This window comes from Pristiophorus japonicus, chromosome 1 (genome assembly GCF_044704955.1).
Source record: "Pristiophorus japonicus isolate sPriJap1 chromosome 1, sPriJap1.hap1, whole genome shotgun sequence".
Classification (NCBI taxonomy): domain Eukaryota; kingdom Metazoa; phylum Chordata; class Chondrichthyes; family Pristiophoridae; genus Pristiophorus; species Pristiophorus japonicus.
The window spans coordinates 59,511,609-59,527,152 of record NC_091977.1 but is presented as its reverse complement, the minus strand read 5'-3'; the positions used below and the strand labels follow the sequence as shown (position 1 = coordinate 59,527,152).

At 44.5% G+C, this 15,544-nt stretch overlaps 2 protein-coding genes across 3 annotated transcripts in view; one reads left to right on the top strand and one right to left on the bottom strand.

Annotated features, from left to right (window-relative positions):
- Positions 1-15,544, bottom strand: part of LOC139264010 (inorganic pyrophosphatase-like) — a 240,412-nt gene that overhangs the window by 3,238 nt on the left and 221,630 nt on the right. The gene's annotated exons all lie outside the window — the stretch shown is intronic.
- The window catches only part of tet2 (tet methylcytosine dioxygenase 2), a 180,609-nt gene that overhangs the window by 121,760 nt on the left and 43,305 nt on the right, over positions 1-15,544 (top strand). For both annotated transcript variants that reach the window (XM_070880077.1, XM_070880072.1), the window contains 3 exons: positions 2,127-2,220; positions 4,351-4,559; positions 15,129-15,279. In XM_070880077.1, the coding sequence (XP_070736178.1) occupies positions 2,127-2,220; positions 4,351-4,559; positions 15,129-15,279 (454 nt within the window). The remainder of the gene's footprint in view (positions 1-2,126; positions 2,221-4,350; positions 4,560-15,128; positions 15,280-15,544) is intronic.

Below are 15,544 nucleotides of genomic sequence, written 5' to 3'. Positions count from 1 at the left end.
AAAGGCAGAAATTTCTGATGTAAACAAATTGTCTGATTAGGCAGCGGTCTACATGGAGGCCTGTGTTACTCTTTTCAAAGTTACTACTTTCAAATAATTGACCTGGTCGAGATAAGCACAGAAAGGGTGAGATTAGGAGAAACTTTATCATACAGAGTTTTGGACTTTGCTTTAGCACAAATTGGGATTGAGGTTTTCTCGCTTACAGCATTGAAAAAATGTTCTAGATAATTCTGTCTGGAAAGGAGAAAAATAGAAAAGAAAATAGGATTAGTTTGAGTAGAGCAGGAAATGGGACTGTATAACATAAGGTGTAGAGAGGGGCCTAAACCCATCACAGTCAAGAATGGCTTCCTCCTGTACAAAGATGTTTATATAAAGCACCAATTAATGAGAAAATGAACCCCTAAAATGGGTCTTGTCTACACTGGTCCCAGGCCAGCAGTCTATCAACCTGCCGAAATAGGCTGCATTTCAGAAATTCAATCCCAGCCAGATTCAAATGTGACTCCGATAGAGTAGATGTAGGGAAGATGTTTCCACTTGTGGGGGAGTCCAAAACTAGGGGCCATAAATATAAGATAGTCACCAATAACCCAGAGAATGGTTAGAATGTAAATCTTGCTACAATATGGAGTCGTCGAGGTGAATAGCATAGATATATTGAAGGGGAAGCTAGATAAGTACACAAGGGAGAAAGGAATAGAAGGATATGCTGATAGGGTTAGATGAAATAAGGTCGGAGGAGGCTCATGTGGAGCATAAACATCAGCATAGACCAGCTGGGCCGAATGGCCTGTTTCTGTGCTGTAAATATTATTTAATACTATGTAATCTGATTTCCTAAGCCTAGCACACATTGGTTAATGCTAATTAAGTACTTTTCAGATGTAGTTGGAGTCGCAGCAGCAAATTTACACACAGCAAGATCCCACAGATAGAACTGCGATTATGACCAGATAATCTGTAGTAGTGATGTTGGTTGAGGAATAAATATTGGCTTGGACACCCGGGAGAACTCTGCTGCTCTTCTTTGAAATAGTGCGACGGGATCTTTTAAGTCCACCTGAGAGGGCAGGCAGGGCCTCGGTTTAACGTCTCATCCGAAAAACGGCACCTCCAACAGTGCAGCACTTCCTCAGTATTGTACGGCGGTGTCAGCCTGGATTATGTGCTCAAGTCCTGGAGTGAAACTTGAAGTCACATGTGATTCAGATGTGAGAGTGCTACCAAATTAGCTGAACTGACATGATGACTGTGTCCATAATCATTAATGACAATCTTTTTGAAGTTAGATTTTTTTTTGAGCGATTCAAATTTGCTATTGGAAGAGACTGCAATGGACATCATGTGACTCAGTGAATACCAACATGATGGCTTCTCCTGATTTGCTCTTGTGGGGTTCCTGTCCTGGGTGATGAAAAGTGGCTCATAATCAGCAGCTTGTTTGATGCTTCCTATTAATGTATGCTAATTCAGAATATCTCCTTCAGGGTACTTTGGTTTCCTGTATTTTCTTACTTTCCACCCCTTGGTATAATAACAAGATTGTAATTACATTTCCAGTGCAGCTCCTGCAATGTTTGAACTCGGTGCTTCAGTGGGAAGGGGAAGAGAATGGGAGAGGTGAAATGGCTGTCAGAAGTGCTTCGGGCCTGGTGCTCGTTCCCTCCTCCTCCTTGAGTTTCATACACTGTAAATCTGGGACCAAATTTATTTTTCCATCATTGTCTTATTTCAATGTTTTCTTCAGACGCTGAGTGACATTATGATGCCACCAAAATGGGAGGTTGGACCATCTTGGGTCTCAAATCTTGCTACAAATTTGATCCCACGGAGAGATGATTGCTGTGTCACAAGATCTACCATTAGAACGATTCTGCATGTACCTATATGTCCTGTATTCACCACATTTAAATGACACAAGGGAACACTGAAATACACAGCGCTTCAATCCACAACCTATGGTGCTCTGTCGTAGTGACTCAAACTGCACTAGGAACTGGGTGCTATCTGGGTATCTGTGCACTCTGATCTCCTGACTTAAAGGCAGTTGGAAATTGAATGTTAGACTCTGTATAAAAGGTGTTTCTAATTCTGTGACCTGGCATAATGATTTTTTCTAGGTTTAACGAGAAAGGCAGTGCTATCAGAATCGAGAAAATTATTTATACAGGGAAAGAGGGCAAGAGCAGTCAAGGATGCCCAATTGCAAAATGGGTGAGTTGTTCAACTTTATTTATCCAACACTTTATACATATGACAAGGACGTAGCCATTTCTAGTGATTTGCGTTCAATTGTTAACTTTTTGGGTCGGATTTTATGGTCAGAGGCAAACAAGCCAGCCGTTCGTAGCACTTGCACTTGCCCATAGACATTTTACGGGCTCTTGCACGAGAAGTTCCCGTCAGCCAACTATCCAAAAAACGCAGCGGCCTCTGCAGAGCATCTGGAACCTGTGTGAACAGAGCAAGTAACGAGGAATAAAAACAGAAAATGCTGGAAATACTCAGTAGGTCAGGCAGCATCTGTGGAGAGAGAAACAGAGTTAACATTTCAGGTCGATGACCCTGCATCAGAACTATTAGAGATGTAAAAGCTTTCCCTCGGCTTTTACATCTCTAACTTTTTCCAGCCCTGACACAGGGTCATCGACCTGAAACGTTAACTCTGTTTGTCTCCACAGGTACTGCCTGACTTGCTGAGATTTCCAGCATTTTCTGTTTTTATTTCAGATTCCAGCATCCACAGTATTTTGCTTTTGTGAAGTAACTATGTTATCTCCTTAACCAATTAAATTGAAGAATCGCTAATGAGCAACAGAGTCTGAACCAGGAAGTGTCAGTTAGAATATTTAATTCAATGTCAAATCAGGTACAGAAAGTGAAGTAAAGAGAGGGAAAGAATGATTAGCTTAAGAGAGCGAGATAAAAGAAAAAGTTAAAAAAAATGTTTTCACTCTCCAACAATAATTAAAATCTGAAGGAATTTGAACTTATTAAAGTTAATTTTCAGTGCCAGAGAGGTTGTTTGGCAGTAATTAAGACTTACCACGACATTAAAAGGGTACTTATACTGCAATAGACAAGTCCCAACTTTTTCTGTTGTGTTTAGTCTGTATATATCACAGAAGTGCAACAACTTCATGCCGTTCCATGTATTTTAATGTGGAGTCTCTCGGCAAGATACTACTAAAGTGCAGCTTCTGGAAGAGCAGAGCATCTTGGACAGAAACTGCATGATTTCTGCATTTAATTGTGCATGTGTGGGTGCTGGAAGTTGCTATCCGATTTCCACGTAAATAATGGTGAGCATTATTAGAAGGTGGCGATTTAGTCCAAAAACAGGGGCACCAATCAAGTGAACTGCTCTGTCTTAGATAGAGTGGAGCTTCTTGATTTGCACCCATCCAAGTGAATGGTGAGTATTCCATCACATTCCCGATTTGTAGGTGGTGGAGTAGCTTTGAGGGATCTGCAGTTAAACCATTGGTCACAGCATACCCAGCCTCTGGCCTGCTCCTGTAGCCACAAGCCTTTATATGAGCTTTCCGGTCTAACCCCACTGCTCACTCTGCACACTCCCCCTAACCTTTAATATTCTTCTTTTTCAAGATGCATATTATTCATATTAGTCATTGTATTTGAAATTCAATACAGAAAATAAATGTGTACTTAGTTGTCAAAATAGCATTTATTTAAAATAAATAATTACTGATTATTAAACTTCTGAAGTGCTTGACTAAATCTACTATAATGTGGAAAAACAGTTAGCAGCTAATAGAATCTTCAGCGCAGAAGGAGGCCATTCAGCCCATCGCGTCTGTGCTGGCTCTTTGAAAGAGCTATCTAATTAGTTCCACTGCCCTGATCTCCTCCCACAGCAATACAAAGTTCTCCCTTGCAAGTATTTATCCAATTCCCTTTTGAAAGTTAATACTAAGTCTGCTTCCACCACCCTTTCAGGCAGTGCATTCCAGATCATAACAACTTGCTGCGTAAAAAAAATTCTCCTAATCTCCCTCCGGGTTCCTTTGCCTTCAGCTGTCACATATTTAATGGAAAACATTGTCCAATAATAGGAAAGACTGATCCAATGCCTTCAGGAAAAGAGCAGTGTAGTGACTATTGAAGCTTATGATTGGATTTTGAAATAAAGGCGGGTTGATGGAGTTAAGATACAAATCAACCATGATCTAATTAAATGGAAAAGGCTTGAGGGGCTGAATGCCCTACTCCTGTTCTTGTGTTCCTATGTTCCTAAAGGGACAAGAATGAGCTGAAATGAAAGCCTTTGCGAGTGGAGGGTTGAATTTTCAATCATTGCGCCTTTCTTTTTGGTGACGCTAGGTGATTCGGCGAAGCTGTGTCGAAGAGAAGTTGCTCTGTCTGGTCCGGGAACGAGCTGGTCATTTCTGTGATATGGCGGTGATTATCGTCCTGATCCTGGTGTGGGATGGAATTCCTTTGTCACTTGCTGATAGACTGTACGTGGAGCTCACCGACACCCTGAGGAAGCACGGTGCCCTAACGAGCCGCAGATGTGCACTAAACGAAGAGTAGGAACTGCAGCATTTTGTAGACGTTTGCACATTTTCAATGCCTTGTTGCGCAGTGCTGTTTGTAAATAGGTCAATTTGAACAGCGGGCGGGGGTGGGGGGGGGGCGGGAGGGGAACTGAGTGGCCCAGTGGGTTAGAGGCTGGCCTTTCACCTCTGGGACCTGCGGTAAAATCCAGCCATAATGATGTAATGAAAAACTCCCGTCTGCTGGCTGTGAGGGTCCTATGTGCAATGAGCAGTTCAATCTAGCATGGGTTCATAGCACCCTATGGCTCTAATGAGGCTAGGGCTGGGCTGGCCTGTAGCTGGCTCATGGTGTTTTGACAGGGTGGAGGGAGCTTCCCTGGGAGTGCTGGATGTTGACATCGAGTTCCACAACAAAAAGTAAATTCTATAGCACTTCACATGCTTCAAGGATTGTGTTGTTGATTTTCTGCTAGATTTTGAAGCTAAGGCATGTTAAGGGTCCATTTAACCTTGCTGTGTCTCAGCACCGACACTCAATTGACTGGTGCACAGATACGTTCGGATTCCGAGACCCACGCTCCCTTCAATCAAGGTTCCATGTTGTGAGTGTAGCATCTAGGGTAGTACACCCCCATGCGCTATGTGTGGCAAAATTGTGAATGCAACCTTTATATACAGGCTCGTACTTTGTTGTACTTACTGGGAGCGTAAGTTCCTGTAATTCACTCTCAGTAGCAACATGGTGATTTCCCCTTCACATCCTACACCAAGAAGCACTCTGAGATATCACTGCTATTAGGTATGGAAACTCAATCGGTCATGTCATCACAAATTCATGTTCACTTGAAGTAGTTAAAACTGGCACACAGTCCTTCTGGTTCTTCTCTCTCCCCAAACAAAAACTCTTAGTCAAGTTTGACTGCCGCAGTCAATGATGTCACCCAACACACCTGATTGGATGACGGTCCTGCAACTCTCACGATACACACGATAGCAGGGTTGTCCAACATACAGTCCCTGGGCCAAATCCAACCCACAAGCTCCTTTTATCGAGCCCAAAAACTCACATTAACTCAGAAAATTGGTCCCTAATTGATTAAGATTGGGGGGTGCGGGGGGGCGGGCAGGGAAAGATGTGAGGGGAATGATCGTGGGGAGGGATGGGGAAAGGAGATGAAGGAGGGACAGGACTTGAGGTGTTTGTCGTTTTGTGTATGGGGAGGGGGGGGGGAGGGGAAAGGGGTACTATGTTGAGTCCACCTAGTGGTTGTGACACGTTTCCAGCCTCCAGGCCCCAGTCCTCAGCCCCAGATGTTCCACTTCCCGACACATAAGAACATAAGAAATAGGAGCAGGAGTAGGCCACCTGGCACCTCAAGCCGGCTCCGCCATTTAATAAGATCATGGCTGATCTGATCATGGACTCAACTCCACTTCCCTGCCCACTCCCCATAACCCTTTACTCCCTTATCGCTCAAAAATCTGTGTCTCCGCCTTAAATATATTCAATGACCCAGCCTCTACAGTTCTCTGAGGCAGAGAATTCCATAGATTTACAACCCTCAGAAGAAATTTCTCCTCATCTCAGTTTTAAATGGGCGGCCCCTTATTCTAAAGACTATGACCCTAGTTTTAGTTTCCCCTATGAGTGGAAATATCCTCTCTGCATCCACCTTGTCGAGCCCCCTCAATATCTTATACGTTTCAATAAGATCACCTCTCATTCTTCAGAACTCCAATGTGTATAGGCCCAACATACTCAATCTATCCTCATAAGTCAACCCCCTCATATCCGGAATCAAGTTAGTGAACCTTCTCTGAACAGCCTCTAATGCAAATATATCCTTCCTTAAATACAGAGACCAAACCTGTACGCAGTACTCCAGGGGTAGCCTCACCAATACCCTGTACAATTGTAGCAGGACTTCTCTTCTTTTATACTCCATCCCCCTTGCAATAAAGGCCAACATTCCATTTGCCTTCCTGATAATTTGCTGTACCCGCATACTACCATTTTGTGTTTCATGCACAAGGACCCCCAGGTCTCTCTGTACTGCAGCACTTTGCAATTTTTCTCCATTTAAATTATAATTTGCTTTTCTATTATTTCTGACGAAGTGGATAACCTTACATTTTCCCACATTATTCTCCATCTGCAAAATTTTTGCCCATTCACTTAACCTGTCTATATCCCTTTGCAGATTTTTTGTGTACTCCTCACAATTTGCTTTCCCACCCATCTTTACATCATCAGCAAACTTGGTTAAATTACACTCAGTCCCTTCATCCAGATCACTAATATAGATTGTAAATAGTTGAGGACCCAGCACCGATCCCTGCGGCACCCCACTAGTCACTGTTTGCCTACCAGAAAATTACCCATTTATCCCGACTCTCTGTTTTCTGTTATTTAACCAATCCTCTATCCATGCTGATATATTACCCCCAACCCCATGAGCTTTTATCTTGTGCAGTAACCTTTTATGTGGCACCTTATCGAATGCCTTCTGGAAATCCAAATGCACCACATCCACTGCTGCTTCCCCCTTATCTACCCTGCTCATTACATTCTCAAAGAACTCCAGCAAATTTGTCAAACATGTTTTCCTTTTCATAAAACCATGCAAGATTCTGCTTGATTGAATCATGCTTTTCCAAATGTCCCGCTACTGCTTCCTTAATAATAGACTCCAGCATTTTCTCAACGACAGATGTTAGGCTAACTGGTCTATAGTTTCCTGCTTTTTGTCTGCCTCCTTTTTTTAAATAAGGGAGTTGCATTTGCGGTTTTCCAATCTGTTGGAACCACCTCAGAATCCAGGGAATATATAGAAACATAGAAAATAGGTGCAGGAGTAGGCCATTCGGTCCTTCGAGCCTGCACCACCATTCAATATGATCATGGCTGATCATGCAACTTCAATACCCCACTCCTGCCTTCTCTCCATACCCCGTGATCCCTTTAGCCATAAGGGCCACATCTAACTCCCTTTTGAATATATCTAATGAACTGGACTCAACAACCTTCTGTGGTAGAGAATTCCATAGGTTCACAATTCTCTGGGTGAAAAAGTTTTTCCTCATCTCGGTCCTATATGGCTTACTCCTTATCCTTAGACTGTGACCCCTGGTTCTGGACTTCCCCAATATCGGGAACATTCTTCCTGCATCTAACCTGTCCAATCCCATTAGAATTTTATATGCTTCTAGGAGATCCCCTCTCATTCTTCTAAATTCCAGTGAATATAAGCCTAGTCGATCCAGTCTTTCTTCATATGTCAGTCCTGCCATCCCAGGAATAAGTCTGGTGAACCTTCGCTGCACTCCCTCAATAGTAAGAAAGTCCTTCCTCAGATTAGGAGACCAAAACTGCACACAATACTCAAGGTGTGGTCTCACCAAGGACCTGTACAACTGCAGTAAGACTTCCCTGTTCCTATATTTATATCCTCTCGCAATGAAGGCCAACATGCCATTTGCCTTCTTCACCACCTGCTGTACCTGCATGCCAACCTTCAGTGACGTATGAATCATGACACCCAGGTCTCGCTGCACCTCCCCTTTTCCTAATCTGTCACCATTCAGATAATATTCTGCCTTTGTGTTTTTGCCCCCAAAATGGATAACCTCACATTTATCCACATTATACTGCATCTGCCATGCATTTGCCCACTCACCTAACCCTGCAGCCTCTTAGCATCCCCCTCACAGCTCATACCGACACCCAGTTTAGTGTCATCTGCAAACTTGGAGATATTGCACTCAACTCCTTCATCTAAATCGTTAATGTATATTGTAAAGAGCTGGGCTCCCAGCACTGAGCCCTGCGGCACTCCACGAGTCACTGCCTGCCATTCTGAAAAGGACCCGTTAATCCCGACTCTCTGCTTCCTGTCTTCCAACCAGTTCTCTATCCACGTCAGTACATTACCCCCAATACCATGTGCTTTGATTTTGCACACCAATCTCTTGTGTGGGACCTTGTCAAAAGCCTTTTGAAAGTACAAATACACCACATCCACTGGTTCTCCCCTGTCCACTCTACTAGTTACATCCTCAAAAAATTCCAGAAGATTTGTCAAGCATGATTTACCGTTCATAAATCGATGCTGACTTGGACCAATCCTATCACTGCTTTCCAAATGTGCTGCTATTTCATCCTTAATGATTGATTCCAACATCTTCCCCACTACTGATGTCAGGCTAACTGGTCTATAATTACCTGTTTTCTCTCTCCCTCCTTTTTTTTTAAAAGTGGTGTTACATTAGCAACCCTCCAGACCATCAGAACTGATCCAGAGTCGATAGACTGTTGGAAAATTATCACCAATGCATCCACTATTTCTAGGGCCACTTCCTTAAGTACTCTGGGATGTAGACTATCAGGCCCTGGGGATTTATCGGCCTTGAATCCCGTCAATTTCCCTAACACAATTTCCCGCCTAATAAGGATATCCTTCAGTTTCTCCTTCTCACTAGACCTATTATATGATTGGTGGCAGATTAGGAAAAGGGGAGGTGCAACGAGACCTGGGTGTCATGGTTCATCAGTCACTGAAAGTGGGCATGCAGGTACAGCAGGCGGTGAAGGCGGCAAATGGTATGTTGGCCTTCATAGCTAGGAGATTTGAGTATAGGAGCAGGGAGGTTTTACTGCAGTTGTACAGGGCCTTAGTGAAGCCTAACCTAGAATATTGTCTTCAGTTTTGGTCTCCTAATCTGAGGAAGGACGTTTTTGCTATTGAGGGAGTGCAGCGAACGTTCACCAGACTGATTCCAGGGATGGCTGGACTGTCATATGAGGAGAGACTGGATCAACTGGGCCTTTATTCACTGGAGTTTAGAAGGATGAGAGGGGATCTCATAGAAACATGTAAGATTCTGACGGGACTGGACAGGTTAGATGCAGGAAGAATGTTCCCGATGTTGGGGAAGTCCAGAACCAGGGGACATAGTCTTAGGATAAGGGGTAGGCCCTTTTGGACTGAGATGAGGAGAAATTTCTTCACTCAGAGAGTTGTTAACCTGTGGAATTCCCTGCCGCAGAGAGTTGTTGATGCCAGTTCATTGGATATATACAAGAGGGAGTTAGATATGGCCCTTATGGCTAAGGGGATCAAGGGGTATGAAGAGAAAGCAGGAAAGGGGTACTGAGGGAATGATCTGCCATGATCTTATTCAATGGCGGTGCAGGCTCGAAGGGCCGAATGGCCTACTCCTGCACCTATTTTCTATGTTTCTATGTTTCAATCAGCTGCACTGAGCTTGGTACCTGATTAACCAATTTATCCTCCTATTGTGTAAGGTTTTGCAGCACCGGTACCAAGTTGTGAAACATTTCCCTATGTGTGTTGCTCCACAGCAATCTCCTGAAAGGCACAACTCTGTGTCTGTCTTTTGTTGAGCTTAAACATTATTAACCCCTCATTTCCACCCAATATTCCAATGCTAGAGGCAATTACCACATCAGAAGAGCTTATGCTGAACATTAAAAAAGTACAGAGACTATCGGTGGAGGGTCCCAGTGCCTCAGTATTTATACAAGCTGCTCTTTCTGAAAAGTATTTTCTTGTAAATACATGTCACTCTTCATCAAAAAAAAAAATCAGCAGTCAAGCTTCAGCACTGATCTGACACACAGACAACCAACAACAATGTGCACACTCCTCTGTGAAAAGCTTCAGGAAGTGACTAAATGTGCGGCCTGGCATTTCTGAGTTTCTGCTTCAGCTGTCTGCACCTGAGGACATTGACCCTCCCCCTGTTTGTCGCCTCCCAAATTCCAAAGGCGGGGTCACTTTAATAATCTGGAAGGGAAGCCTGCACTTGTACATGTGCAACAGAGGCACTCTTCTACTCTGATTGAGAGCGTTCAAGCCCCCTTTCAGAAGAAGCGAGCGCCACTAATTTTTATTTTCCCTGCAGGGATGCTTCTGTGATTGATTTGTTTTTCACCCTTCACATTTCTGGGGCCTTTGTTGATGCAGGATGGAACTCAGGCCTACTTTGGACAAGCTTGGCTCCCACTGGGCCTAACCAGGGAATGCTGGGCAGAATTATTGGTGCAGCAGGGGATTTCCCCCAGACATGTCCCCCCGCCGCAAAAAAAAACTGACAGTGGGCTGCCCATCGATACCTCCTTCCTGTTTGGAAACTGGGATGCAAAATAAATGGGGCAAAATCATGACGGGAACTCGTTCTGCCCCACCTTCTGGCCTCCCTACCTCCCCCAACAGTGCCGCACCCATTAAACCCTTTCCGACCCCAGTTTCCCATCTTTTAATTTTAGGGGTCAGAATATTGTGGGAGTGCGGACACGATTTCCAGATTGCAGCGGGCAAGGCTCTGTTTTGAGAGGGGAAAGAATTACTTTCCAGTGTTCAATATTCTGTAGAGAGCCTTTATTCCACTGCATTAATTTAATAACCAACTGCAGCGTTGACACACATCTCCAAAGTTTTAATGAGGTCACTGGGAAATTTCAGCATACAAGTCAAACCTTGACACTCTCTTCAAAAGAAAAACTCAGTAAAAGAGTGTTTCAGCTGACAGAAGTTTTCAGCTAGAACCTTGCTCTTCCTTTTTTTTTATAGAGTTTTCAAGCAAAAATTTTGAAGGTTTTCAGATTTACCAACCTTTCAGATTTTGAATATAGGGAGACATCAGCAAACAAATAAAGCAGTGGGTATGACAGTATCCAAGCCCCAGGAAACTGTTCAGGACTGCACTCTAATCTCAAACATTGGATTCTTCATTTACTGTCTGTAATAGATTGAAATTCACAGGCTGCAGACTCACATGCCCAAAGAGGCTCGGCATTGAGCCATCGTAATCGAACACTGGAGCTGCAGGTGGATTCACTCTGGAGCATCCACGATGCTGAGAATGACATGAATAGCATGTTTAGTGAGTTGATCTTACCGCAGGTAAAGGGTACACAGCCAGATAGGGGATGGGTGACCAACAGGAAGAGCAGTGCAAGGAAGGTAGTGCAGGGGTCCCCTGTGGTCATCCCCCTGCAAAACAGATACACTACTTTGGGTACTGTTGAGGGGGATGACTCATCAGGGGAGGGCAGCAGCAGCCTAGTTCATGGCACCGTGGGTGGCTCTGCTGCACAGGAGGGCAGGAAAAAGAGTGGGAGAGCTATAGTGATAGGGGATTCAATTGTAAGGGGAATAGATAAGACGTTTCTGTGGCCGCAACTGAGACTCCAGGATGGTATGTTGCCTCCCTGGTGCAAGGGTCAAGGATGTCTCGGAGCTGGTGCAGGGCATTCTGAAAAGGAAGGGTGAACAGCCAGTTGTCGTGGTGCATATAGGTACCAACGATCACGGTAAAAAATGGGATGAGGTCCTACAAGACGAATTTAGGGAGCTAGGAGCTAAATTAAAAAGTAGGACCCCAAAAGTAGTAATCTCAGGATTGCTACCAGTGCCACATGCTAGACAGAATAGGAATCGCAGGATAGCTCAGATGAATACGTGGCTTGAGGAGTGGTGCACAAGGGAGGGATTCAAATTCCTGTGACATTGGAACCGGTTCTGGGGGAGGTGGGACCAGTACAAACCAGACGGTCTGCACCTGGGCAGGACCAGAACCAATGTCCTAGGGGGAGTGTTTGCTAGTGCTGTTGGGGAGGAGTTAAACTAATATGGCAGGGGGATGGGAACCTATGCAGGGAGAAAGAGGGAAGTAGAATGGGGGCAGAAGCAAAAGATAGAAAGAAGAAAAGTAAAAGTGCAGGGCAGAGAAACCCAAGGCAAAAAGCAAAAAGGGCCACATTAGAGGAAAACTCTAAAGGGGCAAAGTGTGTTAGAAAGACAAGCTGAAGGCTCTGTGCCTCAATGCGAGGAGTATTCGGAATAAGGTGGACGAATTAACTGCGCAGATAGCAGTTAACGAGTATGATGTAATTGGTATCACGGAGACATGGCTCCAGGGTGACCAAGGCTGGGAACTCAACATCCAAGGGTATTCAACATTTAGGAAGGATAGACAGAAAGGAAAAGGAAGTGGGGTGGCATTGCTGGTTAAAGAGGAAATTAATGCAATAGTAAGAAAGGACTTTAGCTAGGATGATGTGGAATCGATATGGATGGAGCTACAGAATACCAAGGGGCAGAAAACGCTAGTGGGAGTTGTGTACAGACCACGAAACAGTAGTAGTAAGGTTGGGGACAGCATCAAATAAGGAATTAGGGATGCATGCAATAAAGGTACAGCAGTTATCATGGGTGACTTTAATCTACATATTGATTGGGCTAACCAAACTGGTAGCAATGCGGTGGAGGAGGATTTCCTGGAGTGTATTAGGGATGGTTTTCTAGACCAATATGTGAGAAACCAACCAGGGAGCTGGCCATTCCAGGCTGGGTGATGTGAAATGAGAAAGGACTAATTAGCAATCTTGTTGTGCGAGGCCCCTTGGGGAAGAGTGACCATAACATGGTAGAATTCTTTATTAAGATGGAGAGTGACACAGTTAATTCAGAAACTAGTGTCCTGAACTTAAGGAAAGGTAACTTCGATGGTTTGAGGCATGAATTGGCTAGAATAGATTGGCAAATGATACTTAAAGGGTTGACGGTGGATAGGCAATGGCAAACATTTATAGATCACATGGATGAACTTCAGCAATTGTACATCCCTGTCTGGAGTAAAAATAAAATGGGGAAGGTGGCTCAACCGTGGTTGAGGATGTAACTGGTAAAGTGGACAAGGGAGAACCAATGGATGTGGTGTATTTGGACTTTCAAAAACATTTTGACAAGGTCCCACACAAGAGATTGGTGTGTAAAATCAAAGCACAAGGTATTGGGGGTAATATACTGACGTGGATAGAGAACTGGTTGGCAGACAGGAAGCAGAGAGTCAGGATAAATGGGTCCTTTTCAGAATGGTAGGCAGTGACTAGTGGAGTGCCACAGGGCTCAGTGCTGGGACCCCAGCTATTTACAATATACATCAATGATTTGGATGAAGGAATTGAGTGTAATATCTCCAAGTTTGCAGATGACACTAAACTGGTGGTGGTGTGAGCTGTGAGGCTAGGAGGCTGCAGGGTGACTTGGACAGGTTGGGTGAGTGGGCAGATGCAGTATAAATTGGATAAATGTGAGGTTATCCACTTTGGGGGCAAAAACGCGAAGACAGAATATTATCTGAATGGTGGCAGACTAGAAAAAGAGGATGTGCAACGAAATCTGGGTGTCATAGTTCATCAGTCATTGAAAGTTGGCATACAGGTACAGCAGGCGGTGAAGAAGGCAAATGGTATGTTAGCCTTCATAGCTAGGGGATTTGAGTATAGGAACAGGGAGGTCTTACTGCAGTTGTACAGGGCCTTGGTGAGGTCTCACCTGGAATATTGTGTTCAGTTTTGGTCTCCTAATCTGAGGAAGGACGTTCTTGCTATTGAGGGAGTGCAGCGAAGGTTCACCAGATTGATTCACGGGGATGGCAGGACTGACATATGAGGAGAGACTGGATCAACTGGGCCTTTATACATTGGAGTTTAGAAGGATGAGAGGGGATCTCATAGAAACATATAAGATTCTGACGGGACGGGACAGGTTAGATGCGGGTAGAATGTTTCCGATGTTGGGGAAGTCCAGAACCAGGGGACACAGTCTTAGGATAAGGGGTAGGCCATTTAGGACTGAGATGAGGAGAAACGTCTTCACTCAGAGAGTTGTTAACCTGTGGAATTCACTGCCGCAGAGAGTTGTTGATGCCAGTTCATTGGATATATTCAAGAGGGAGTTAGATATGGCCCTTACGGCTAAGAGGATCAAGGGGTATGGAGAGAAAGCAGGAAAGGGGTACTGAGAGAATGATCAGCCATGATCTTATTGAATGGTGATGCATGCTCGAAGGGACGAATGGCCTACTCCTGCACCTATTTTCTATGTTTCTATCTTTCTATGTAATTAACCTTTTATAGGGATTACAGAAACCCTGCCTAACACCAGCCCCCTTCCACTCACTTACCCCGCCCCCCCCCACTCACCAACCCTCCCGCATACCCACACACACTAACCAACCTCCCACCCCCCCCCACTCACCACCCTTCTCCCACTCACCAAACCTCCCCACTCAATAACCCCCCTACACACCAACTGCCACCCCACAAACCCTCTGCCACACCAACCCCCCCAACTCACCAACCCTCCCACACACACCAACCCCTCTCCCTGACAGCTGAATGCAGTTGGAAAATTGCTCTTTACTAGATGTCCTCAGTCAAACTCCAGCTTCTTCTACATATTAGCACTTAAACAGGGTATGATTAAATTAATTACTTTTTTTTTAATTCATTCTTGGGATGTGGCGTCGCTGTCAAGGCCAGCATTTATTGCCCATCCCCAGTTGCCCTGACAAGATGTGGGTGAGCCTTGTTCTTGAATGGCTGCAGTTCTTGTGGTGAAGGTGCTCCCACAAATGCTGTTAGGTAGGAAGTTCCACGATTTTGATCCAGTAATGATGAAAGAAACAACAATATATGTTCAAGTCGGGATGGTATGTGACCATTTGAAATCCTAATGCCAGACACAAAGTCAAATGTCAGCAAGTTGAATATCTGACTTTTTCCTGCAGACGAACGTGCGCTTGCCAAGGGCTGAACCAAGACACTTGTGGAGCCTCGTTTTCCTTCGGCTGCTCCTGGAGTATGTACTATAACGGGTGTAAGTTCGCAAGAAGTAAAGCCCCCAGGAAATTCAAGCTGCTCGGTGATGATCCCAAAGAGGTCAGTGGTAACTCTCGGTTTGCATCTCCACCCACCTAGTGGTCCATTTGTACGGCTCCTTCTGCTAGATCAACATTTCAAGTGTAATTCCATCATAGGCATTCCGGACACAAAGTCTCGCCCAACAAAAATTCATTTCAGGAGGTGGTGTGCATGCAGCACTGGTTTTCCATCCGTTAATTTTAACGATTGAAATGCATGTGTTGGGTGGCCACAATTTCATGATTTGCAACCCTTTGCAGATGAGGTCTCGTACCTGGACCAC